The 27,668-nt window shown below is 37.7% G+C and overlaps 2 protein-coding genes across 3 annotated transcripts in view; one reads left to right on the top strand and one right to left on the bottom strand.

Annotated features, from left to right (window-relative positions):
* Positions 1 to 27,668, bottom strand: part of Cenpp (centromere protein P) — a 207,859-nt gene that overhangs the window by 84,974 nt on the left and 95,217 nt on the right. The gene's annotated exons all lie outside the window — the stretch shown is intronic.
* Positions 973 to 27,659, top strand: Aspn (asporin). Of its 2 annotated transcripts, none has more exons than XM_059262970.1 (8): positions 973 to 1,241; positions 9,637 to 9,909; positions 13,990 to 14,102; positions 18,291 to 18,504; positions 19,833 to 19,943; positions 23,250 to 23,343; positions 23,573 to 23,711; positions 26,482 to 27,659. In XM_059262970.1, the coding sequence occupies exons 2-8, from the start codon at positions 9,660 to 9,662 to the stop codon at positions 26,677 to 26,679; spliced, it is 1,119 nt and encodes a 372-aa protein (XP_059118953.1). In that variant the 5' UTR covers positions 973 to 1,241; positions 9,637 to 9,659; the 3' UTR covers positions 26,680 to 27,659. The 2 variants fall into 2 exon arrangements, with proteins under 2 accessions (XP_059118953.1, XP_059118952.1); XM_059262969.1 differs by having other exon boundaries at positions 9,632 to 9,909.

Raw genomic sequence — 27,668 nt, 5'->3', positions numbered from 1 at the left:
AGAGGGCTGTAGCAGCACCTGAGACATGATGAATGGGGTACTGGGAGTGCTCAGCTGCCTGTGATGTCAGACTTGAGGTTAAAAGATGAGTCTTTTACCTAAGTGAGGGGAGAATGAACACCCAACTCAAAGCTGCCCAACACATGTGAGATAAAAATTTTGTAGCTGGCTTGATTCTGTGCCATTTTTCTGCACAGGGGGAACAACAGATACTCGGACTTTTTGACAGGAGAGACTAGATTTCTGCTAACTCACTAGATGACTCTGTGAACAGGCTATTCAATAAAGCTGTACAAATCATCAGGTGATTCACCAAGATCACCTATACCTACTGAGTCTTTCCCCTAGAGTCCGAAAAATATCATCTCCTAAAGGATTGTATGCTTAATGGATGTGGGGCTGGGTAATCTCATGGAGTGGAAAGGGGGAAAATGATTTTCTCCCCAGAGAATGGCATCTCTTGAACGCCAGTGAGAACAGAGCTGAGACTCTCTCAAAGAAAAGGTGTAGGAGTTACCTGGATATGCATAGCTGTCTATACACGGGGGCAGGGAACACTCTGCAGGGCCTGGCTAGCAGTTACTTAAGATGCCTATCACAGGGTCAAGAGCTTAAAAAAAGTTTTGAGACAGCTGCTTAACATAATAGCCCCAGTCATTATGAGAAAACAAAATCACGGCTACTTAGGTGTATGTAGACTTTGGGTTTACACTTCAATAATGTGGGTGTTTTTTTACTAAGACTGATAAATGTTTTGTTAGCCTATAAATGATAAGTGATTTCTGAAACTAATTTATAGGTATTCATTCATGTTAGAATTTCATAAAGTATTTTCAAATCAGGTATTTCTAGAGTGACTGACTACAGCTTCAATGGCCAGTTGCCATGAATTATTAAACTCTTTTTTTTTTTCTAACTTCCAAATCTTCCAGTAGACGTCTAGAGTTTAGCTAGAGTTTTGGCTACGATACAAACAGTGATGGAAAACATATGAGCAGTAACAAGTTTTAATCTCGCTCTTCAGTACTAACATGGACTAATCTGTGGAAGCAGTTTATTCCAGCATCACCCAGGACGCAGCCACACCAGAGGCTGTTAGGCAGGCTAATTCTTTTCCTTTTCTTTTAAATGTAACACTTCTTCATCTTTTCTTCTTAAAGAGTCTTGAGGATACTTACATTTGTAGCTAAGTAGTACAGGGTGGATAACTACTTTGAAGAAATCTTCTCTTTCCTGACAAGGTATGTGTGTTCATGTCTGCATAATATGTACCAGTATACACTTATTTTATTGTTAATACTAAGGAAGCCTTAATAAATATTTGTGAATTGTTAAAATTTAAACCATAATTGTGTAGTTCCTTAGAATAAGTATTATAAAAAAGCTCTAAATTTTGTAACTAAAATTACTTTAGTTTTATGTCTTATAATAAATTTATTTTAAATACTATGTGTTTTTAAAAAACAGTAAAAAACTGTCACTAATGCTTTATCATAACTGTTATCATGACTGATTTTGAAAAGTAAACATCTTACACAATCTTTTATGAGAACAATATTCTTTAATAATTAATGTTAATAAAATTTGAGCATATCAGATATATTAAATGAAACTCTTTCACTATATAAACGTATGATACTTTTTTTAAATGCATGAATTATTCAATTGTCATTTTTATTTATACCTTTGAAAACCCATATTTTTCCTTGATAAATGTCTTTCTTATTGTACAAGGAAATGGTACTGGGCAATTATAACAGAAATCAACATAATTTCAAGAAAGAATACCTACCAACAATAGTTTAACTAGGTCTATATTCTATAGGAAAAATTAGAGACTTCTTTTTATAAACCTTATACTTAGAATAACACAAAGATTTCCTTTGTCCTTTACAAAGTACACTTCTTATTATATCTCAGTTTTAAAAAATTAAAGAATGCTCTCACCACTCTTCTCCCAACAATCTAAACAGAACACAGTATTCTTTCATGCTAATGTATTCAGAGGTGTGGCAGCCATGAAAACAGTGGCCACATGCTATAAGGACTGAGTCACAAAGAACCTGAGGGGTTTCTGTGTGTCTTATCTATTGCTCTAAAAATAGTGTGCTTTATTATTTTATTTTTCTTGTAATCCAACCAAGAATCACTGTGTTAAGGTAGGAAGGAAAGAAGCAAAAAAGAAAGAAAGAAAGAAAAAGAAGGGGGTGGGGGGAGACGGAGTACAAGCCTCAGCTCAGCTCATGTGAAAGTATCCGAGCTGCTGTTTTTCGTTTGGTTTTGGCAGGGAGCACTAGAGTGTAATAGTGGAAAGAATGGAAGCGATGCAGCCTCCTGTTACAACTAACCACTACATTAAAAAGGAGCATCCTGATACCTGACCTGAGGCTTGAGACAAAACAGATTAACTTTACAAGCACTGCAGGAAATTTTAGGAAAGTGGAGAGGCAGGAATGTTTTGTTTTTAAAACAGCCATTAAGGTTCTGAGTAGAGCTGATAAAGAAAAAAAATGGCACCTAAGGAAAGAAAAACAGCCAATTCTTTAATCAGAATGCCATATATATTTTCAAGGTAAAATTAATTAAAAGTGTTGCTTTAAAAAGTATTGGTGTCTATGAACAAACAGTGCTGTGAATAAGTTTTCCATTGCATGCTTGGATTTTTAAGTTATTCCAGGATAAGCTATGCTTTGGTTATACCTGCATGTAGTTTGTATAATCTCTGAGATACATGGGACATGTTACATCACATTTATATCCTGGACCACATAACATATCTGTAAACTGAAATATTCAAGCCCAGTTGTCAAGTGGACCTTTAAACATGGGATTTAAAAATATAGTGACTTATTTACCTAATAAGGTAGCAAGAAGAAACAGCATTTCACTTAGACAAGATTTCCATTTCAAGTTTGCAGACAGTTAAGTGGTAAATAGGAAGCCTCTGTACTTCTCTGCTATATTTCTAATGTTATTATCAAGTCTGAGAGCCTGGTCAAATCTCACCTTGTCTGTTTCAGGGGAAAGTTGGCTCACTGTTTAGAAGCAACTTTGAGGGATGAAAATCTACTTGGAGCATGGTTGGAAGCTTTAGAAGAGAGGGGTTAGGAAGTTGCCTCAGCTCTGCTGCCTCCAGGGAGTTCTGGAAGCCCAAAGCCTAAACTTCCTCCTCTCAGAGTTCCTGGGAGCGATGTCTAGAGCTCTCTCTCAGCTCTAAATGGTTCTGATTTATTAGTAACAGTAGGAGCACTGGGATAGTATTCCCAAGAGTCTTCTTATTAAGACTAGAACTTGAGACCAAAACCCAAAGCTTTTCATGAGTAGAAACACTGGCAAAACTGGTCTAAATCAGTAGAATATTGAATCTTCCTGAGAACGAGATACAAATATTTTTAAGTTTTTAAAAATAGCACAATCTCAATGCTGCCAAAACTAATAAGCTTGACTTTGGACTGTTTTAACAAGCTCAAAACAAATCCATACCACTTTAAATAAGAAATAATAAAATAATATTTCACATATTCTTTCTGATTAATAAAAGGCACTGCAGTGCTACCTCTTACGTATTGCAAATATTATCCAGTGGTAAACAGTTGTGCAGATCAACCAACAGAGATTTAGGATCTTCTCATGGACTCCTCAAATCTATAGCAGAGACCCAGCAACATCAGGGGGCAATTCCTCAGGGTACCAAGATTGGCCTCTGTTTTCTTTACAAGCAACTGAGATAAAAGAACATAGAAAGATATGTATTTTTAAAGGGTGCTAACAGAAGATAGAACTAGCATACAGAACTATAAAGAAGTCTATTCTGTCCTCAATATAAAGATTTTCTAATAGCCATAGGTAAGCACCAGTGGCCAAAAGATCTAAATGTGGTATATTCTCTAGGAGTGCTTTTATTGGCATTATTCATGTAGCGTGGTGGTCCAGACTGTTCTGGAACCCCCACCAAGAAGCAGTTTCATTGAGGTGGTAGGCTATGAATATACAGATCTGTAACTCTCACCAGGAGAAAGACAAACTGCCATTTAGGAGCTGGCTGCGTCCACTAGTTACCAAGGGCAAGACTCCTCCACTGTGACAGATAATGCTAAAACCAGCAGGCAGAAGTCTCAATTCATACTTCCATCTTCTTCAGTTATGAAAAAGGCCAAGAGGCTGTCATGAAATATTATCATTCTAAGAAAGAAGTCAGAAAAGGAGGGACTCCAGCTGATGCTTAGTGAACCTGAGGCAGGATGTGGGAGAGAAGCAAATCCATCATTATTCTGCTTCCTGGTACCATACCCTGTGCTTTCTCCTTACTCCCTGATCTCTACATCCAATTCTACTCCATCATTCCTCATCTTAAACCTTCACTCAGCATTGGGGGAATTTCTTTTGAGCTTACTGAGGCAAGTTGAGGAATCTCTGTGACCAGCATGTGGAACACATACAAATGCATCCAACCCTCAGCTCTGCTGCCAGGCCACATGGAAAATCAAGATGTGTTCTTGGCATCCACTCTGCTATGCTAACACACTCCTCTTGTTATACAGACTTTAAATTTTTCCACAGTTCTCTTAGTTCTATATTTCAAATACCTTAACGTTAAAATAGTTTTTGCTTTTATATGGAAGCTAAAGCCCATGTAATTCAGATTTTACACTAAAAGACTTAAACAAGAACAATCAGCCAACTTAATAAACCCCAATTTTCATTTTCTATAATCTAGAAAATGGGGCTAGGACCTTAAAACACGGTGAATTCCAAAACCATTTCCCAGGTAGGTGTTTTTTTCTTTGTCTTCTGGGAGAGACCAATGAATAAGAAGAATATGGATGGATAATTGTGCCACTTAAGCTGTCAGCTGAATGCTAAAGAAGGGGTAGAAAAGGCAAGGTATATGTTTAGGATTAAAGCAACGATTTTTGTTGTCAGACTGGTATTTCAAATATTTTAACTCTGGGCATGGTAACACATGACTATAATCTCAGAACTCAAGAGGATTACAAGTTTGAGACCAGACTTGAGTTATACAGAAAATCTGTCTCAACAACAGAGCAAACAAACAAAAAACCACACCAATCTTTTTTACTATGTTAATTGTAACAACAATAAAAAAAAACTATTTGTGAGAAAAAAAGGTATCAGTTTATTCCATTTATATGGCATTCTACTCATTTCAATCTTTTTTTTTTTTTTAAGCTGAGGATCGAACCCAGGGCCTTGCACTTGCCTACCACTGAGCTAAATCCTCAACCCTCAATCTTTTTCAATGCTCTATTGGTTTCAAAAGTAATGGAGGATTATTAAGAGGAGAAAAAAATTGAAGAATGTCACTAATTTAGATTTGGTTTATTTATTTATTTATTTAGAGAAACAGAGTGTGTGATATATGCTTGTATATGTCTGTGAACAGGTGTGCTCAGCCATGCAGGCAAGAATGGAGGCCAGATATCAACATCAGGTGTGGCTCTTCACCTCATTTTTTAGACAGGGTCTCTCACTTAACCTGGAGATCGCCATTTCTACTAGACTGGCTATCCAGGGAGTCCCTAGGATCCACCTGTGTTCTTCCCCACTCACACTGAGCACTGGGGTTATAGATACGTGCCAACACACCCAGTTTTCAAGTGTGGGCTAAGGATATCATCAACTCAGTTCTGCATGGTTGCACAGGAAGCACTTGACTTGCTCAGCAATCTCCACAGCCAGCGTTCTCTCACTGCTATCAAATCACTTAACATTCTAGAGTATCCTTTTTTGTTATTGTTGTTGTTTTCAACAGGATCCTACTATGTAGCTCAAGCTGTCTTATGATTCCCAATATAGCCTAGGCTGCCTTCAAACTCATGATCTTGCCTCAGACTCCGAAATACTGAAATTATAGTTATGTGCCAGTATGCACAGCTTCAATATCATATTTAGTAAGAGTATTTGATTAAGAGTTTTAGTTATGGGTTGGGGATTTAGCTCAGTGGTAGAGTGCTTGCCTAGCAAGCACAAGGCCCTGGGTTCGGTCCTCAGCTCCTGAAAAGAGAGTTTTAGTTATATTTTTGATGAGTAGAAAATGTGAGGAGAGGAATGGGAGGAAGATATGTCCTACCTTACCCATTAAGTGACCTAACATCATGCTTGGGACACATAAATGCTTAAGAAATGCCCAATGACTGGGTGGGGTAATGCATGCCTTTAATCCTAGCACCCACCAGGCAGAGGCAGGCCTATCCCTGTATACTAGCCAGCTTGGTCTACATAGCAAGGCAGCTAGGACTACATGAGACTCTGTCTCAAAACAAAAACAACAACAACAACAACAACAAAAATATCCCACCAAAGCAAACAAACACAACACCCCCCCAAAAAAACAACTCCTAACAACAAGACAAACAAATAAAAAAAAGAGATGCTCACTTGAATTAACTCTGGCAACTTCAAACTAGGCTAGGCCAAAGACAGGACTTCAAATGGCACTGTAACTGTAAGCTTCCAATTACTAAAGTTGAGAGTATCTGTGCATCTGGAAGACAGAGCTGCAATGTAAGGATGCTCAAAAAGACAAACAAAAGGGGCTGGTGATGTAGTTGGTAGAGTGCTTGCTTAGTATTCATGAAGCCCTGGTTCAATTTCCAGCACAGTATAAACAGTGCTTGGTAGGGCATACCTGTAATCCCAGCCCTTAGGAGATGGAGACAGGTACACTAGCTGTTCAAGGTCATCCTCAGTTACATAGAGAATCCAAGGTCAGCCTGCAGATATATAAGACTGTCTCAAAAAAACAAAGAAACAACAACAACAACAACACCCTGAAAAAGTAAGAAGCAGTGACAACCTTCAAGTTAGCTAAGGACTAAAAGTTAAATTTCTAGAGAGAAAGTGTTTTGGAGACTTGAGTCTAAGTTGACATTAACACTAAGGAATTGGAGAACTACAAAAAGGTGTGAGGTAAAAAGACATAATGGAACCAGATGTGGTGACTCATACCTGTAAACACAGCATTCCAGAGGCAGAAGCAGAGGTAGGGGAAATGCCCTAAATTCAAGGACAGCCTGGTCTACATAGCAAGTTTTAGGCCAGCCAGAGTTATGCAGTGAAACCCTGTCTCAAATAACCAAATCAAACACTGTAATAGGTCACAGGTAGGGAAGAAGATAAGTAGAGACAAGAACAAAATGATTCTGAAAATAATAGTCACCACAACCCTATGTAAGGGTTTCTAGAAGAGATCCAAGAAGGAGATTTCACAGTAACAAACAGGCCAACAGTTGCAAAAACAGGTGATCTTGTCCAATAGAAGCTCCTAGGACCTTATTGCCAGAACAATGCCCCCAACTGTGGATTTTATAAGCCTTATCACACAATCACTTCATGTGTTTGTGCATGCGTGTGTGTGTGTGTGTGTGTGTGTGTGTGTGTGTGTGTGTGTGTGTACTTGAGCACAGAGAACAGAGAACAAGGATAGTTGCTCAGGCACCATCCACCTTGTTGGTCTGGAACTCACTGATTAGGCTAGGCTGGCTGGCCAGTGAGCCACCTATCCATTTCTTTAGTGCTGGGATTTCAAGCAGGCACGGCCATGTCTGGCTCAAACTCAGGTCCTCATGCTCCACAACAAACACTTTCCTGACTACATCATCTCTCCAGCTCCATTTCTAATCTTTAATTTCTGGAAAAGGTAAACAATGGAGATGTTAAAAGTTGATTTCTGGGTTCTGGGACACAGTAAACAGCTGACTCAAGGACCATGTATTCTGAAACTGGGCCAGATATGACTGACTAGAATTCTCTTACTGAGTCACTGTTGACACGCAGTGAAGACCCAGTAGACTGTTAAGTGATTGAAGCTGAAAGACCTTCTATATAGCCCTTTGCTCTTGAAAATGAAAAAAATATGAATATATATAAATGTTAAGACTTGTTTTTGTAATGGATACCACTGGGATACACCTATATTTCATTATGTTTTTAACCTTTGAAAATGTCTAAGAACGTACATATTTCATAGGTGGTGGTAGATGCCTGTAATCTCAATATTGGGGACTGAGGCAGATGGATCACCTACAGGGAGTTTGAGGCCAACCTGGGCTATAGGGAGACATATATATATATATATATATATATATATATATATATATATATATATAAAATAACAAGAATAACTCCCAAAGTGTGATAAGCAAATATATGCATGGGAATATTAGACATCAGATGGCAAAGAATTCATGCTCTGAAGGTTTTTATTTATACATTCCAGTTTTGTATAAGCTCGCTCTCTCTCTCTCTCTCTCTCTCTCTCTCTCTCTCTCTCTCTCATACACACACACACACACACACACACACACACACACACACACACACACACACCTAAAAACCAACATAGCATCTACCAGAGACAACTATTCAACCAGATGAAACTCAGTGAAACATGAACAACAAAAAAAGTCTGGGCATCAGATGGTCAGGATGAAGTATTAGAAAACAGAATATTATTAGAAATAAAAATATCCAATGACAGTGTGGAAAAAGTTACCAATGATGAGAATGAGGTTTGCTAGGGTAAAAAAAGAAATCAGTTAAGGAAAATGTCCGCATTGTCTAAGGGCCATTGAAGACATCTTTGGAAAGTGAATGGAGGGGTTCTGAGAACAGAGTTAGTCATGATCATTTTAACTTACTTTTCTAATTATAAAAGAAATATTTATTGCTTATAATATTAAAGGAAAAGAAGAAGACAAAAGTCATCCAGGCTGGGGATGTCCAATAGGAAGCAAACCCTAAGTTTGATGCCCAGCATTACATAAATCAGGTCGAGCAGTGCAAACCTAATTCCTGGCACATGGGAGGTAGAGGCAGGAGAATTAAGAGTTCAAGGCCATCTTTGGCTACTTAGTGAGTTCCAGGACAGCTTGGGATATGTGAACTGTATTTAAAAAAAAAAAAATGAAGACAAACACCTTATCCATAGTTCTACCACTGTAGTTTATAACTGACCAGATTTATTTATACTAGCTGTTTTTTTTAAATTTAGAAGTAGACTAACTATGGATTGTTAAATATTTGCTTTTTTATTTCACAGAAAGGAATCTATGTTTTAAAGTATCTTTGGAAACATTTTGTAGGTTAAAATATAGTTCATTTGATAAATACACTCTATTATTTTCCTGTAACCAACAGAACTGTCTTTAATTTTTTCTATTATAAAGAATTCTATTATGCATTTCAGAATTATTTCTTGCGATGAGACTATTTTAAAAATTCAGAATAAAAATAAAACAAAGATCTTATTCAGAGGCTATTTCTCTTCTGAAATCTAAGTACTTCATTTAACTTCTTTCACTGAAATTTATCTCAAAGTATCATGAGGTCGAGCCTGAATTTCCCAGTAAAATTTGTTCCAGAGTTTTAAGTATTGCCAAGATGAACATGCACCATCCATGGACAGACCCAGCTGTTTAAATTAATAGACTTATTGAAGCTCCCTCTAAAAGCATGTGCTGAATTGCTTTCCAAAAAAGTTTTATGTATTTAATCCTACACTACATAGTAATAGATAAGAATGTCATTTTGTCATACTCTTGCCAACACTAGAAATGTATATAAAAGAATTTGTATCTGTTGAAACTCTAATACTCCATGTCCACTGAAGGACAGGTTGCACGTGTACACAGGACAGCATGAAGGAGTATATGATGCTGTTGCTTTTGGCTGTGTGCTCTGCCAAACCCTCCTTGAGCCCTTCACACACAGCAGTGAAGAACATGATGCTGAAGGACATGGAGGACACAGACGATGACAGCGACGATGACAACAACTCTCTTTTTCCAACAAAGGAGCCAGTGAACCCCTTTTTCCCTTTCGACTTGTTCCCAACATGTCCATTTGGGTGCCAGTGCTACTCTCGAGTTGTCCACTGTTCAGACCTAGGTAAGGACAGGAGGCAACTTTATTTTGAAGAATACTGTTATTCTGAAAAGGTTAAAAGGATTAAAAAAAAAAAAGTAGTTACTGAACTTTCAAAACTGTATTAGTCATCATAAAATGGTTTATTTATACTCTTAGGTGGAAGGTGAGTGTGGTAGCCCAGGCTTCTAGTCCACACTTTTAGGAATCCAAAACAGGAGGACTGTGAGTTTGAAGCCAGCTTAGGTAAAACAGAGAACCCCATATAAGAAACAACAAGCCGGGCGGTGGTGGCGCACACCTTTAATCCAGCACTTGGGAGGCAGAGGCAGGCGGATCTTTGTGAGTTCGAGGCCAGCCTGGTCTACAGAGCGAGATCCAGGAAAGGCGCAAACTTACACAGAGAAACCCTGTCTCAAAAAACAAAAAAACAAAAAGAAAAAAAAAACAAAGAAAAGAAACAACAAAAATGAGGCAGTAGTAGATTACCTGCTCACTACCTCAGTTTTGATTCCAGAACTGCAAAACAAGCAGAGACATGTTCAGTTGGAGAGTCCAGCAGACTGCAAAGCATATCTACACTTATTTAAAAATTCAGAATAAAAAGAAGAAAAGGGGCTTCGTGGTGGTGGAGCTCGTGTTTAATCCCAGCACTTGGAAGGCAGAGGCAGGAGGATCTCTGTGAGTTCTAGGCTGGCCTGGTCTACAAAGTGAGTTCCAGAACAGCCAGGGCTACACAGAGAAACTGTCTCAACCCCTCCCCTCCCCCAACACATACACACTCTGAGAGGCCAGCTCCCACCCTTTAAAAGGGTTCATATGAGGAGAGAGGGATAAGAAACTTTTAGATAGAAAGATATGAAGAGGAGAAAGACAGAAACACAGGATAGCTTTGGGAGGACCTGGATCAAAACCCAAGGCCCCTTCTGCCTCTTCAAAAGGGTTTTTTTTTTTTTTTTTTTTTTTTTTTAATAACAATGCCAAGGGGTAGGGCAAAAGACCTCCTCCTTGCTAGATCAAAGCACACCACACAGCCAGGTGTAGACCTTTCCAAACACCTGGTAACCATGCCCATGGTCAAACCATCTCCTCATGTAGCCCTGCTGGGTAAAGCAAGCTCAGATTCTGGGACCCTGAGTAAGTTCTCACTAGGAAGCTTCTGTGGTTCTACACACACACAAAGCACTTGGGAGGCAGAGGCAGGAGGATCTCTGTGAGTTCCAGGCTAGCCTGGTCTATAAAGTGAGCTCCATGACAGCCAGTGTTACAAAGAGAAACCTTGTCTCAACACACACACACACGCACACGCACACGCGCGCGCGCGCACACACACACACACACACACACACACACACACACACACACACACGAGTGCCTCCCAAAAGAGGGACGTTACATAGAAAGGATTTCTTTCTTTTCTCAAATCTAAGCACTTCATTTTTAATTTCCTTCACTGTAATTCAACTCAAAATGTCAAAAGATCGATTCTACACTTACTTGGCAGTAAAATTCTACAGCAACAAAATACAGTGCCCACCCAGAACGATAACATGGGCCAAGTAGATTTCATGAAATCTTTAGATATTTTAAATGCAAAGTTCTGTTTGTTATGAATAATTTGGGTTTAGAACTTCCTAGAAAGATGTGATTGAACCAAAGTCTATTTAAAATTTAGCACTCTTGCTAAGTAACTCCACTGTGTTGTTTTGTTGCTGCAACAAAATAACTTAAAGGAACCATTAATTTTGGGTGGCTGCACACTGCAGCTCACATGTTGGCAACCAGGACAGGAGAGCAATGACAGAGGAGACAGGGAAAAAGAGTGGGGAAGCCAGGGCTAAGTAGAGAGGAAGCAGAGTAAGGAGGGAGACAGAGACAGAGACAGAATTAAGGCCTGTACTAGCTGTCTTTCTGCTTTCCCCTCTTTCATTCGGTTTCATCACCAGTCTAGGGGCAGTGTCACCCACATTCAGGGTGGGTTTTCCCCCTTGATTAACCCTAGCTAAAACTGCCCTCAGACACAGCCAGAGTTACACTTCATAATCTAATCAAGTTGGTAATCAAGACTAATTAGTTTCAAGTTAGATGTACATATCAACTTGACACCCGAACACATCCCTTTAGACCTAATATTGTATCCCTGGTCTTTAAAAGGCTCATGCCCATCTTGAATGCAAACTACATTCATCTCAAAGAGTCTTACAGTCTTAACAATTCCAATATGCTCAAAAGCCCAAGTTAAGGGTCTCCTAAGACTCAAACTCTTAGCTGTAAGTCCCTGTAAAATAGAAAAGAAATCAAACAATTCCAAGATACAGAGGCACACAGTATACGTTTCCATTACAAAAGAAAGGGATAGCCAGGTAGTGGTGGTGCACGCCTTTAATCCCAGCACATGGGAGGCAGAGGCAGGTGGATCTCTGTGAGTTCCAGGCCAGCCTAGTCTAGTGAGTGAGTTTCACGACAGCCAAGGCTATTACACAGTGAAACCCTGTCTCAACAAAACAAAACAAAAAGGGGGACAAGAAATAGTGAGTTCCAGGAAAGGCGCAAAGCTAACAAACAGAGAGAGAGAGAGAGAGAGAGAGAGAGAGAGAGAGAGCGAGCAAGGAAAGACTAGACCAAAGCAAGATAAAAACCCCAGAAGGGCAAATACAAAATCCTGTATATCTATAGCTAGCACTAAGGGTACAAGGTGGCATGACATCCCTCTCCTCTCTTTTTCTATCCTCTCCTTTCCTCTTCTATCCTCTCCTCTCTTCTCTTCTTCTTCTTTTGAGACAATATTTATATAGTCCAAGATGGCCTCAAACTGGCTATGTAGCCAAAAAATACTCTTGAATTTGAGCCTTTTTGTCCCTACTTCTAAAAAACTAAAAACCAAGTGGTCAGCTAAAAAGACATACATATAGGTCAACATTATATGGACTGAGCAGGTTGTATTTATATATTTAGGAATACATACAGTATAATTAAAGAAAAACACATAAATTTGAAAGAGAGCAAGGGGGAGATCATTGGAAGGTAGGAAACATGAAGGGAGGAAACAGAAAAGGGAAATTGTATAATTATAATCTCCAAAAGAATTTAAAAGTGTGCACCTCAACTTTCTTCTGAGATGACAGAGGCGGCTATTGTTCCTCAAAGAATGGAGACTAAAGGCCCAAGGATAGAAAAGTGACGGAAGTTAAATCACTTTGTTCTTTAATACTGGGGGTGATGAATGAAATAAGTTATAGCTCAAATCTACATGCTAATCAAGATATTTGTAGGATCTGTAAACAAGATTTACAGCCAGTTAGAGGAATTCACTGTTAATGGTAAAAGAGTATTAATTTTTTGTTAACATGCATGAAAATAATCTAGCATATCTATTTTTCTAATCATAACTTTCTACACATTGGGCTTTTTTTTTTCTTTGTTTTGTTTTATTTTGTTTTTTGGACAGGGTCTCACTCTGTAGACCAGGCTGGCCTAGAACTCACAGAGATCTACCTACCTCAGCCTTTCAAGTGCTGGGATTAAAGGTGTATACCATCTCAACCAATTTCATTTTGGTTCTTCTTAAAAAAATTGTCAAGACCCTTATGCTCCAGTTTCTCACTAAACAGCAAATCTGCACAAAAAAGCTATTATTTTCAGCCCAAGTACATTGTATAAACTATGTTTCTGTTGCTTATGATGTCTTAACAAAGGCAAGCATAGCCTACCACCATGTATTTCACCTTGGAACCAGACAGGTTCAAGACAGATAGATACCCTGTAAAAATAAAAAAAAGTTACTTGGAAAGGTCTTGAGGCTTTCAAAAGAAAATGTTATTTGTCATTTTTTTACAAGTACTAAGTGCTATGTTACTGATCACCATGAATTTTTTTTCCCCCGTTTCTCTGTGTAGTTTTGGTGCCTGTCCTGGATCTCGCTTTGTAGACCAGGCTGGCCTCGAACTCACAGAGATCTGCCTCCTGAGTGCTGGGAGTAAAGGTGTATGCCACTGCCGCCCGGCCAATCACCGTGAATTTTAAAAATGCACATCTCCACTGTATTACTGATCTCATCTTTAGCATGAACATCTATCATCTGTAACATGTGTGTTTATTTCTCAGGTTTGACCTCCGTCCCAAGCAACATTCCATTTGACACTCGAATGGTTGATCTTCAAAATAATAAAATTAAGGAAATTAAAGAAAATGATTTTAGAGGACTCACTTCACTTTATGTAAGATTATATACTCATATTTTCAAATACTTAGTAAAAATCCTTATCACTGTTGAAATGACTACTTATATTGCATCAGTGTAAAAATCTCTTACTTTCCTATGGATGACCCAATGCAAAAATCTTGTATTCAGCTGAGTAAACACTATGGCTTAATTCAATTGATGCTTACAGAATAATAGTCAAGTAAAAGGTAACTGGGCTGAGAGTTCATAATCTAGTCAGATGATAATGCTCACTATCCACTAAAAGGAGCAAGGGAAGAATTATTACCAGGGCTTGGTGGCCTTTGATCCTAACATGAGAGGCAGCAGTAGGTGGATCTCAGGCCAGCCAGAGCTACATAATGAGACCATTTCAAAACAAACAAAAAATACTTAACTACACCAATAATCAATACAGTATATAAGAAATCTTCACCCAAAGCCACTTACTTAAGATTTCACCATAGTTCTCTAACAGTAGCACACAGAATATATTTATTTAGGTGGCTAATATATTCATGCATGTTATCTTTCCTTGATCTTTGCAAAAGGAAAAGAATTTCATTCTTATATATTAATAAATATAATTACTATTTTAATTTCCTAACATTCCTAGGATTTAGAACCTTAGAAGACTACTGCTTTCTGACTTAATCTGAGATGAAGTTTGGATGGAGAGTCCGATTTGGCACAGACACAGCTGTGGAGGCTCTGAGGCCCTGTCAGTGCTGTCCCTGTCTTGCTGAGCTGAGGCTAGGCATGCTAGATGAACAGCTCTGGCTCTACACTGTCTGTATGGTAGACTAGGACTACCACTTCCAGGCCATCTCTCTATACTCCCAGGCTGTGCTAAAGAAAATAAACGTACAGCCTGCCATCTTTAGGGAAGGTAAAATACTAAGAGGAGAAGAGAATTTATAACCATACTAAACCTTGCATATAGGCCTATCTGTATATAACAGTAGCCAAGTATAGATTCTGTATCTGGGAGATGTGAGGTCACCCTGCCTCCTGTCATCTCAGGTCTGCCTCCCTGTCATTTCATATATACTCATCATATTAGAGGCACACAAAGGGATAACTGGCAAGGTGGTGTACCCAGAGCCTAGAGATTAGATCAACCCCCTGCAAAAGTTCATGTTTAAGTGCTGTGCTGCTTGGTAGCTGGACTCTTGACTGCTTTTTTCTTTTCTTTTCTTTTTTTTTTTTTTGTCTTTAAGTGAAGAAGAAGGTGTAGGCTTGCCATATAAAATGCAGTTTCCATACTAGGATTTACTCAAATATCAAGACAGTCAGCAATAACACAATGGATTCTACCAAAGATCCACCTAGCCAATCCCACTAACTTGATATTGCAGAAAGTTGGAGAAAAGAGAGGTCATTACTCTATCATCAAAGACTGGAAAGGATGTGCATGTATACATATGTAATCTAAAAAGAGAATGTGGAAATATATATAGTCTATGAATGCTTCTACCACCTGTTAAACTACGTTTAGTTTACGTAACCACAGAACAACTAATGTTATATTTGATATCAAAACCATAAAAGTTTCAAATCAGTTAGCATAATTTTATTATATTTTAGGAGTATTTCATGAACTCAGTCCACATGAACTTTCATTTTTTTATTGGAAAATGATGCACTAAAAGATATTGGGAAATTCTTAGGTCTCTTTAATATTTTTAAAGAGAAATTCTTAGGCCTCTTCAGTATTTTTAAAGTCAATTTATATATTGTGCTGTGTTAGGGGTGAATGTTCTGTTGTTGGGTGAACCTGGACACAGCTCTTGGCTCTATCAACTAAATAACAATGGGGGAAGTGGCCTCACCTTCCTCAGCAGTAAGGAAGGTATAATATTGGCATGGATTTTGTAGAACGATTTATAAGATTAAATGAGCAAATACATGTAAGTTGCTACTCAAAGATAGGGATTTCCTCAACTGTTGATCAGTATTACTGTCAGGCTAGTGTGAATAGACTGACCAAATGTGCTAATATAAATCATCTCTCTTTTTTTTTTTTTTTTTGAGACAGGGTTTCTCTGTGAAACAGTCCTGGCTGTCCTGGAACTCACTGTGTAGACCAGGCTGGCCTCGAACTCACAAAGATCCACCTGGTTCTGCCTCCCAAGCGCTGTGATTAAAGGCGTGCACCACCACCACTGCCCGGCTAAATCACTCTCAATTTCAGGTGGAGGTTTTTTGTTTTTCTTTTTCTTTTTTTCAAGACACGTTTCTCCGTGTAGCCTTGGCTGTCCTGGAACTCACTCTGTAGCCCAGGCTGGCCTTGAACTACAGAGATCTGCCTGCTTCTGTCTCCCGAGTGCTGGGATTAAATTGTGCACTACCTCCGCCTGGCTTGTTTTTTCATTTTTATAAGATAGGTTTCACTATGTGGCCCAGGCTGGCCTCAAACTCCTGGGCTTCAGTGCATCTCCTTTCTCCTTTCCCAAGGAGAAGGAACAAGAAGTGCTTGCCATTGCTACAGGCTAAAGCACTTTAACAAGTAGGTGCTTTATTCTTGAAGTAGCGGGATGCTGCATAATTTTTAAAGTTTAATCATAATATCTAATATATTTCTTGTCTTAAAAGAGAAATCAAAATGTTTTAGACATTTAGGAATCTGTTCTATTTCAAGCTGCCTGTTTGGTGCTAGTTAGGACTCTCATGGAAAAGATAACACAAAGAGTGACTGGCACCCTCAACACCCTCAGGCCTCCCCACTCCCTTCTCTCTCTGCTGTTACAAACAGTGACTGCACACTACATTTTCTTCTACATTGTTTGTTAATGATGTATCTGGGCTGCAGGACAGCCAGTTCTTTGTGTAAAAGCCAACACTGAGTACAGTTGACCTTGGGTTATTCTACCAGCCCATCATGCCAGGCATTATGTCATTCAGCATTTGACAGAGCTGAACAAAAGTTGAAGACAAGCTTTTACCCTAGTTTTATTATTCATCATTCCTTTTATGTGATTTCAACAATCTAACAATTGCATGTCTTAAACAGAAAACAAATGGATAAATGACAAGATCTTATTGAGGTATATACTCATTAGGCAAGGCAGCTCTGACTTCACTTAAAGGGTGACACCAGGCAAGTCACTTTTCTTCATTGTACCCTATACTGTACTACGCAAAGGAAAGCTAGATTTAACCTCATCGGGTCAAGTAAAAGTTATAAGCCACCTTTGTGATCCACTAAATGGTTAAAGCCAACCTCCTACCCCATTTTCCTACTAACTAAAGGGAAATACACCCTTAGTTGTTATCATATATTCAGAAAGGAGCCTATTTTGCTAGCTAGACAGCATTGAGAAACAGTTTCCCCTCTGCTAGGATCAATCTTTCTTAGATGAAACCTTAAACAGCATGGTTAATCAGGAAGGAGGTTGATTAAAAAGAGACACGGAGGCCAGAGAGTAAAATAAGTAAACACGCTCTTGAAGGAGTTTGCTGTGCAGCCAAGAGTGTATATGCTAAGGAGAAACACTCTGAGCAATTCCAGTAAGACACACTGACTGTCTAGAAACACAAGGAAAAACAAAGTAAGGATAAAATTTATAAAAGAAATAAATCTCAAGCTGCTACTTGATAGAATCACATTAATAGAGGGACAAAAAGTCCTAAAGATGCTAAGAAACCTGCCACCATTGTTGGTAAACATCTAAAATTCTTTCTGCTCAATATAGTAGAGGGAAAAAATAGAAGTATATTATCTTGCCATGTGAATGGTTACTATGAATGTATTAACAACTAATTCAAAGTTTAAAAAGATGGGATTGTATCTAACTAGTACCAGACATTAAAACATTGTACTGTTCTAACTCAATATTTTGAAAGTTGAAATTATAATAGATATCTTTAGCTAATATACAAATGGAAGAAATTATAATGATGACTAATTATTATAGAATACCAGTAAATCAATCCATTCCCTTAAACCAGTGGTTTTCAACCTTCCTAATGCTGCTACCCTTTAATGCAGTTCCTCATGTTGCAGTAACCCCCAATCATAAAATTATTTTCATTGCTACTTCAGAACTAATTTTGCTACTGTTATGAATCATAATGTAAATATCTGTGTTTTCCAATGGTCTTAGGCAACTTTTGTGAAAGGATCATTCCACGCCCCCCAGAGGGGTCACCAACTACATGTTGAGAACAACTGCCTTAAACTGTCTTTCTATGCTTTATCTAGGCTCTGATTCTGAACAACAACAAGCTAACAAAGATTCATCCAAAAACCTTTCTAACCACAAAGAAGTTGAGAAGGCTGTATTTATCCCACAATCAGCTAAGTGAAATTCCACTTAACCTTCCCAAATCATTAGCAGAACTCAGAATTCATGATAATAAAGTTAAGAAAATACAAAAGGACACGTTCAAAGGAATGAATGCTTTACATGTTTTGGGTAAGTTTTCCCAATGAAAAGGACATCCTGAAATTGTAATTAACATCCAAATTTACACTATTAAATTTAAACATAGTATTTTAATGTATATGTAAATTACTCAATTATAATGCACACACTTAATTTTTTATTATTTGGAATATAAACCTAATTTTGGTTATGTTTTAAGATTACTGAGATATATATTTCATTATAAAATTTAAGTCTCACTATTTTATTTGTAACGTTTATCATGTGTCTATGCCATCTGCCTGCAACAGTCACTCAAACACCTAAGCAAGGTTCATGTCCATATATTCTCTTAATCCAACCAAGTACCTAGCACTTATAACTTCTTTTTTTTTAAAAGATTTATTTATTATGTATACAGTGCTCTGTCTGTATGTATGTCTGCAGGCCAGAAGAGGACACTATATCTCATTACAGATGGCTGTGAGCCACCATGTGGTTACTGGGAATTAAAATCAGGACCTCTGGAAGAACAATCACTGCTCTTAACCGCTGAGCCATCTCTCCAGCCCTAGCACTTATAACTTCTAAGTTAAATTTCTATTAATCACTTAATTTATAAATGATATATGATTTTTTAAAAATTAAGGGGTAAGGCTAGGCTAGGGAGATAGCTCAAGAAGTAAAGTGCTTGCTGCACAAATCTGAGAACCTGAGTTTGATCCCCAGAATCCACATTAAAGTTAGGCATGGTAGTGTATAACCTGTAATCCCAGCATTGGGGAAGCAGAGATGGGCAGATAACTATGGCTCAGTGGCCAGACAGCCTAGCTTACTTGGCAAAAAAACAAACCTATCTCAACAAACAAACAAATCTAAAGTGGTTATGTGCAATTAATTTAAGTCCATTTAAAACACCATGGAAAAAAAGTGAATAGCATCTTAGGAATGACATCCAGGACTAACCTCTGGCCTCCATGAGCCTGTGCACACGTACACAATTTAGGAAACAACAAAATAGAAAACACAAATACCTTGAATTATATAAAGGGTGTGTTTTTTTTCCCTGTTGCAATATTGCTATAAACCAACCAACTCATCATGCTCATGGCATACTGGAAAGTAATGCTATTTAGTAGTTCAAAACAAAGAAATAAAAACAAAAAAAGAACTTGTTGTATATTCTAGTTCACAAAATTCAAAGCAGTGTTTTTCTGAGGTTGATAGAAAGAAGAGTACACAGAAGTAGGTATACTGAGTAGAAATGAGCATGAATGAGCAAGACACACTTCTCCAATATTCTTCAGATATGTCCCTCTGTGTTGTGAGTTTCCATGATGATAACAAATGTGTGCTGAATTATGTTATTTCTTTCACAGAAATGAGTGCAAACCCACTTGATAACAATGGGATAGAACCAGGAGCATTTGAAGGAGTGACAGTATTCCATATCAGGATTGCTGAGGCAAAACTAACCTCAATCCCAAAAGGTTTGTATTTGTTTTACTTAAAATACAGCATTTTAAAAGGCACCATCTTTTAAATGAGTATACATTGTTATATGGTATTACCATATATTAACTTGTAGTATTTAAAACTTTACAGTATATATTGCCAGAACTACACTACAATCAGAAATCCCAGTGCCAATATCTGACCAGAGGAGTATGACATTTAGTCCTTTTTCACATATAAACAGAGAACCATATGTAGTAATCTTTTTGATAACATTAAACCATAATCTTTTCCCCCAGTAAGAATAAACATCAAAAAGCAATGAGCTTTATATTTTCCTTCTCTTTTCTGACATTTATTCATATAAACCTGTCAATCCACAGTTCTATAGAGAGAGAATTCTACTGTAGAGTAAAAAGCAGAGCATGTTAAATGGGGCCAGACCCTTATCCTTAGCTGTGCTGTTGCAGCTGAGGTGGACAGAGATTGTAAGGCCAAATGGGGGCGGCACTGGCTTTGACAAGAAGGATATATCTATCAAAAGTGCTCTGTGACATCTTCCCAGGGGTATGGTGAAGATTAATGTGCTAATACCAGAAAGGCTTGGAGACAGTATCTGAGACATAGTCTGTGACAACAACCTTACTAGAAGGAGCCTTGCATCATCAGTCCAGATTAATGGGACCTCAAGCAGGCACTCCAAGGAGAAATGCTCCTTCACTGTCCTAGATAACTTACATCCAAACTTGCTACCTGATAACTAGCTGGGTAGGACTGACTGCTTTTCTTGGAACTCAGGATCACCCTTTTGCTTTCCTCATCTCCAACAAAGGCTTCTTTTCTGTGTTGATGACTAACTGGATCAAAAATATCTCATATTAATAACATTTTTCAATTTTCAATAGTAATTTCACTATCTACCAGTAAAAACAGCAACTTGTCCCATTCTTTTTTTTGGTTTTTCGAGAGAGGGTTTCTCCGTGTAGTTTTCGTGCCTGTCCTGGATCTCGCTCTGTAGCCCAGGCTGGCCTTGAACTCACAGAGATCCACCTGGCTCTGTCTCCTGAGTGCTGGGACTAAAGGCGTGCGCCACCACCGCCTGGCCACATTTCCTTTCTTGATTGTAAGCTGGCACAGGTTACAGGGAAAACAGAACAAGGAAAGAAGTGAAGGCAAAGGGAAGAGACAAAGGAGGATTTGATGAATCCTGTCAGCCCACTTGACAGGATGGGTGATATCAGTGGGTGTGGCCATTCTTTGTTATACTGCATATACCCTAATTACAATTTCCTTCAAATATCAAAGCATAATTTAATTTTCAATATCATTTCAGAGCTTAAGAAATTATATATTGACAAACAAACCAGAAAGAAATGTCTCAACTTACATTCTGTCACTATCTCTCTGGCATTAAGAAAACAAAGTTATTTACTAGAATCTGACAGTCAGCATGTCAAACTTCTATCATAATGTAACTTGCAGCAGGGTGAAATGGCAGCCATCCCAGGAACTCTTACCAGGAAGAGTTAACAGGAGGAAAGTAGAAAAATGTCTACTTTCCAGTATGTGTGGGAAATTCTACTGCATAATCCCATGTGGGTGGGGAGTAGTTTGTGGTAGGAACAGTACCTTTGCTTTGGCCTGTCTTAGAAGCTGTGCCCCACTCTGCTCTCTGGTCACCTACCTTCATCATGTCCTAAGGACAATGGCCCCTTAAATTCATTAAGCTCTCTACTGAATTTGCTCTTCTCCAGCTTTCTACAGTCCACTCAGGGCATTATCTAATAATTCCAGGAGAATATTAATTCTTTGGTGACAGACCCTTTGTCATATAACTGAAGGTAACATATAGTTATTGCATAAATATAATTAAAGTCAAATGAAATTCAAGAAATTAGAATCCTGTCAGTTTAGAAGAATAATTTTTCTATTTTAGTTTACTTTTAAATTCAAATTAAATTCTGGAATCAAAAAAAAAAATTAGCTATAAAGTCTACTGATAATGAAAAGATAATTCAATTTCATTCATCATTTTCTAACATTAATATGGGAAGGGAATGTTTCGGCTAAAGTTAAAAATGGTTAAGTTTTTCCAGCAAGGTAACTAGACTCATAGGTTGACAAACAATACATTGAAATATGACTACCACAATGAGGTTTGCTTGAGTGCCCTAGTCAGCCTCTTTCATACCAGCTACAAATGCGGAGGGGTAGGCTTTGGGCGTGCAAATGTGAAAAGAACAAGAATAGATGGTCACAGGTCACCTGCCATGTGCAGGGGCACTGAAGCTGCATTTCTGATATAAAATAACTATTAGTAACTGAAAGAGTAAGTGTTGCAATGGACTAAACAATGCAAAAGAGTAAAATCTTGTTTACTCATGATGTTAAGAAGCAAATGACTTAACAGGTAACCTCTGGGCATTGTATGAATTTGCCTGAAAGAATCAAACTTGCCTGCTGCCTTTTCTGTAAAAAATGTTACCAAGTATTTAGTCACAAAATTATTGAGAAAACAATTCCACCTAACAAATTATAACTAAAGACAATATAATAAAGCCACCAAAGTACAACAATGTACATGTAGTGCTAGCTATTTTGGAAGCTAAGGTAGGCCTCTGGCTTGCAACCAGGAATTTGTGGTCAACCTGAGGATCCTAGGTAGACACCATCTCAATCAGCAATTCCAGTTTTAGTAAAGAACAGACCAAGGCAACAACTATCAATGCCTAAAGCATCAAATGAAGGATGACCTATCCTATCTGAGTGAGTCTCTGGATTTGAGGGCCAAGTCACAGAAATGAAGAGGCAGGGTCCTGATAAACAGTATCACCTGAAAGCTGCCAGTGAAATCCAAAGAATGAACAGATTATCTCAACCAAATCAGTCTCTCAAAAAAAATCAATAGAAAGGGAAGGAAATAAAAGAATATGTTATTCAAGGTGTGTGTGTGTGTGTGTGTGTGTGTGTGTGTGTGTGTGTGTGTGTGTACATAGAGTTGTATATTAATTGTTAATACTAAAAATCTGAGGATCAAACCCTGGACCTGGTGTTAGCTAGAATCTCAGTCCTTGATTTGAATTTTTTGAGATAGGGTTTCTCTGTGTAGCCTTGGCTGTCCTGAAATTCACTTTGTAGACAAGGCTGGCCTTGAACTCACAGAGATCCACCTGCCTCTGCCTCCCAAGTGCTGGGATTAAAGGCATAAGCCACCACCACTGGCTTAATGAAAGCGTTTTTAAAAGGATGCACTTGAAATACCTAATTCCACAACTGGAAACTTGGTAAACAGTTACTGAGGCTTGGCCTTACTTCATCTAACATACTTCTTTTCTTTTTAGGCCTACCACCAACCTTACTGGAGCTTCATTTAGATTTTAATAAAATTTCAACCGTGGAACTTGAAGATTTTAAACGATACAAAGAACTACAAAGGTAAAAGTTCCCCAAATCTTCACTAAAATGTGATAGCATATATGACCAATACATTAAAGAAGTTTTAGATAATGTACAGGGACCCTACTCAAGAATGTAAAGAGAAAACAAGGAGAGACCCACTGTTATGGCTGCCTATGCTAATAGGCTCATATCCTATATAGGGTTGTAGGGGTTTCGGCAAACTCTTATCAAATCTAACCACTATAACATTTTATATCACCTATAGGCTGGGTCTTGGAAACAACAGAATCACAGATATTGAAAATGGAAGTTTTGCTAATATACCACGTGTGAGAGAGATACACTTGGAACACAATAAACTAAAAAAAATCCCTTCAGGAATACAAGAGTTGAAATACCTCCAGGTAAAAAATTCTACTTGTGTTTGGTAAATAGGGGCATTTTAGTTGTGTGGAAAATACTAGTGTATCTCAAGCAAAGATCCAGTGAGTAACAAGAAAACTTTGAACATAAAGATTCCAGTGATATGGGTAGGAGAGTGTGAGGAGAATACTTTCTCAGAAAGATATCACTCAAGAAGAATAGGACCCTCTCCATCTACACTTCCACCTAACTCAAACTGCTGAGGTCACTGTTCACCAAGCAAACACCAGGTTGTTGAAGTTTCTTAAGTCAGGACCCTAAGCACAATCATCTTTTCCTTTTGTTCTATAAACATTCCACAAGGCAAAGCAAGTAAGTTAGGATCCAGGTGCTAGGTTAGAAGTGGGTATACAGTTTTGAACATTCACATCAGAAAATGAAATTAACTGAAAAATCACTATTTGGAGCATGTATTGGTTTTCTTTTTATTGCTGTAATAAGACACCATATACAGGGCAACTTATAAAAGAAAGAGTTAATTGGGCTTATGGTGCCATCCGTTAGAGTCTATGATGGTAGAGTGAAGCCATGGCAACAGGTGGCTGGAGCAGCAACTCAGAGCTCACATTCTGATCCACAAGCGGGAGGCAGAGTACACTGGGGATGGTGGGAGTCCTTTGAATTCTCAAAGACCTCTCTCAGTAATACACCTCCTACAACAAGGCCATATCTCCTAATCTTCCCAAACAGTTGCACCAACGAGGGGCCAATTCTTGAAACATATGAGCCTATGGGGACCATTCTCATTCAAACTACTTCAGAGCATAAGAAGTTCATATAGGACCACAGATGTAGTTCAGTGGTAGAGTGCTTATATACAATGTGTGAAGCAATGGATTCAATTCTCAGCACCCTCACACTCTTTAAGAAGCTCAAATTTTGTCATCTGCTGACAGAAGTCACCAAAACTGAAGACATTATTTTACACAAAATTCTAGAGCTTTTAGTTTCCCGAATTCTCATCTATGGCCTTCAGATTAAAAAAAAAAATCCCTATTTCATCTAGGTGGTGGTGGTGTATGCCTTTAATCCCAGCACTTGGGAGGCAGGAGCAGGTGGATGACTGTGAGTTCGAGGCCAGCCTGGTCTACAGTGTAAATTCTAGGGCAGCCAGGATACACAGAGAAACTCTGTCTCAAAAAACAACCCCCCCCCAATAAATAAAATAAAATCCCTATTTCACTTCAATCTGTTTTCCCCAAGGCCTTTCCTTACTGTGCACAGGCTTTTCTCTCAAGTAGCAAAACAAAAATAACTAAGAATTGATTACTACTTGTAGTAAATTTTCGTTTTTGTTGTTCCTTTTGGGACAGGATCTCATTATGTAGTCTAGGTTGCTCTCAAACTCACTATGCAGTATAGACATTTTTAAAACCCATAATCCTCCTGCTTCATTCAACCTCTTGAATGCCAATTTTACATGTATATACCACGATGCCTAGACTTTTTCCTATCTTTAAACAAGTTTTGTTCACTGCACTCTGGAGACTTAAGCCACTAAAGAATGGACTATGTGTAGATGTGGATTTCTGCAGCCATGAGCACAGCCTGGTTTTCTCAAGCCATGCCCTATCCCCATCCCAATTTCCACATCTGCAACTCTGGACTAACCTGGATATCTTGGTTTTTCATTCATCTACTTCTTACATGCTACTTTTGTTAGCATTTCATAGTGGACAAAATTTTAACATAGAAAAAAACACAAGTCCCAAATGGATAATAAATAATCTGCAAAGTAAACAAATCTATATCTAGCTTGGTTTACACTGATTGAGCTTACCGCTGTAAATAATACCTTGCTATGATACTGAGCAGTGGGAGATATGAGCAAACAATCTTTCACAGTATCCCAAGACTGATATAGAACAGAAGAGAGTTGAAGACCAAACATAGACATTTTAGACAATGTCTGTTCAGGTTTTTCATTAACAGGTTCAGATTAATCTTGGCAAATGAAAGCAGATTCTATAGGTAATAGGAATAAATATTCTAGCATTGCCAGCAAAAGGCATTTAATATTGCACGGTAGTGACTACAGGTATGAGGTGGGGGAAGTAGAAGGAAAGAGCAATGTAGTAAAATGACCAGACAGTATATTCTGGATGGTGACACAGTTCTATGTGACAAAGTTCTCCCCCAAACACTTGCATAATACCTAAATTTGACTTGGTATGACAAGTATTCAACATCTATAAATAAATACATCTTATGAGAAAATACTTTCATATCAATGTAAAGGAAACAGATGAATCCAGGTGGTAGTGATGCATACCTTTAATCCCAGCATTCCAGAGGCACAGGCAGGCAGATCTCTGAGTTTGAGGTCAGCCTGGTCTACAGAGTGAGTTCCAGGTTAGCAAGGGCTACACAGAAAAACCTTATCTCGAAAAACAAAAGCACAAACAATAATAATAAAAAAGGTAAACAGATAAATAAAGCCATAAATCATAAACAAATGCTGACCATATCCAAGAACAGTGGTTTATACCTATAATCCCATGTACTAGTCAGGAGGCTGAGGCTATAAGATCAAAAGTTTAAGGCCGGTTTTGTAATGTAGCAAGATTTTATCTCAAATAAAAATAATAAGGATTGGAAGTGCAGCTTAGTAGTAGAATATTTCTCTAGCACACATGAGGTCCCATGTTCAAGATTTAGCAACCCTTCTAAAACCTAACTATTAATAAAACACATTCCTTTCATATTTACTGGGCATTTAAAATTCATTCTTTTCTTTTCCCCTCACAACAGATAATCTTCCTTCATTATAATTCAATTACAAAAGTTGGGGTGAATGACTTCTGTCCGACAGTGCCAAAGATGAAGAAATCATTATACAGTGCAATAAGTTTATTCAACAACCCAGTGAAGTACTGGGAAATACAACCTGCAACATTTCGTTGTGTTCTCGGCAGAATGAGCGTTCAGCTCGGGAATGTTGGAAAATAGTAATTAATGATATTCACTGAATATAATATTCAAAAATTTATACATTTGGAATACTTGAAATGTACTAATAATGGTAGTATGATTCACATAAGCAAAACTCTATTCCATATGGTCAATGACAAAAAATTTCAACAGAATTTTGCCCAACTATTGATACTCAGAATAAACATCTATTACAGTGTCCCTTTGCTCATGAATGGTTCTGTGTAAATCTGTTGCTTAAGCATTCTTTTCTCAGAAATAAAGATATTCAGTATTTAACTCTTCATTATCAAGTGTATCAAACAGAACTGTACTGTAAACAGAATGCTTGACTTAGTAATATCTGTCCTTTCTTTGCTATTAGAAAAACAAAGCTGGCAAGAACAGCAATATGAAGACTACACACATTTTTAGTATCTTTTAAATAACTTGGATAGTACTGGATTATATAAGTTGACAAATTATATATATTATATATTATATATATATAATTTGACAAAAATCATATAGAAATTCCTGACTTATAAAACTTCAAGTATTCACTTTCAACTCAACAGATAATATTCGTTAGAGTTGGTTTTGGAGGTATAACACATGACTTTCTTTTTTTAATTATTATCTGGTTATAAAACTATAAAATGTAATGATTGCTTATATAAAATGTATAATGTGCATTTTTATGATCAGCTATATAAGCTTTTAAGAACACAGCAACTGTTAGGTTACATAGTGTCCTTACTTCAACTAGGAGTATTTCAGGATGTCCCTTTGGAAAAGTATGGATGCCAATCAATTCTCTACCAATTTGTCTCCTCCAACTTGTCTCTTCAAATATGCAGACTGGATAACTCAGAGAAATGCATCTAGGCTGACAAAAACTGAAAACTCTGAATAAAACTTAAGAGTACTTTCATGTGTTTATTTTACTGATATTCAATATAAATTAAGTAAAATTTGAAAATAAGGAAACATTATTAAAATATTAGTTTTAAATAAAACATATGTGC

Source organism: Peromyscus eremicus, chromosome 5 (assembly GCF_949786415.1).
Source record: "Peromyscus eremicus chromosome 5, PerEre_H2_v1, whole genome shotgun sequence".
NCBI classification, from domain to species: domain Eukaryota; kingdom Metazoa; phylum Chordata; class Mammalia; order Rodentia; family Cricetidae; genus Peromyscus; species Peromyscus eremicus.
This window is presented reverse-complemented; position numbering and strand designations above follow the sequence as displayed.

What these genes read in the sequence shown, in the direction of transcription:
- Aspn (XM_059262970.1), top strand. Translation starts at nt 9,660, where the DNA reads ATGAAGGAGTATATGATGCTGTTGCTTTTGGCTGTGTGCTCTGCCAAA. An exon ending in TGTCCACTGTTCAGACCTAG is followed by an intron (nt 9,910 to 13,989) that starts GTAAGGACAGGA and finishes TTTATTTCTCAG; the next exon opens with GTTTGACCTCCGTCCCAAGC. An exon ending in AAGAGTTGAAATACCTCCAG is followed by an intron (nt 23,712 to 26,481) that starts GTAAAAAATTCT and finishes CCCTCACAACAG; the next exon opens with ATAATCTTCCTTCATTATAA.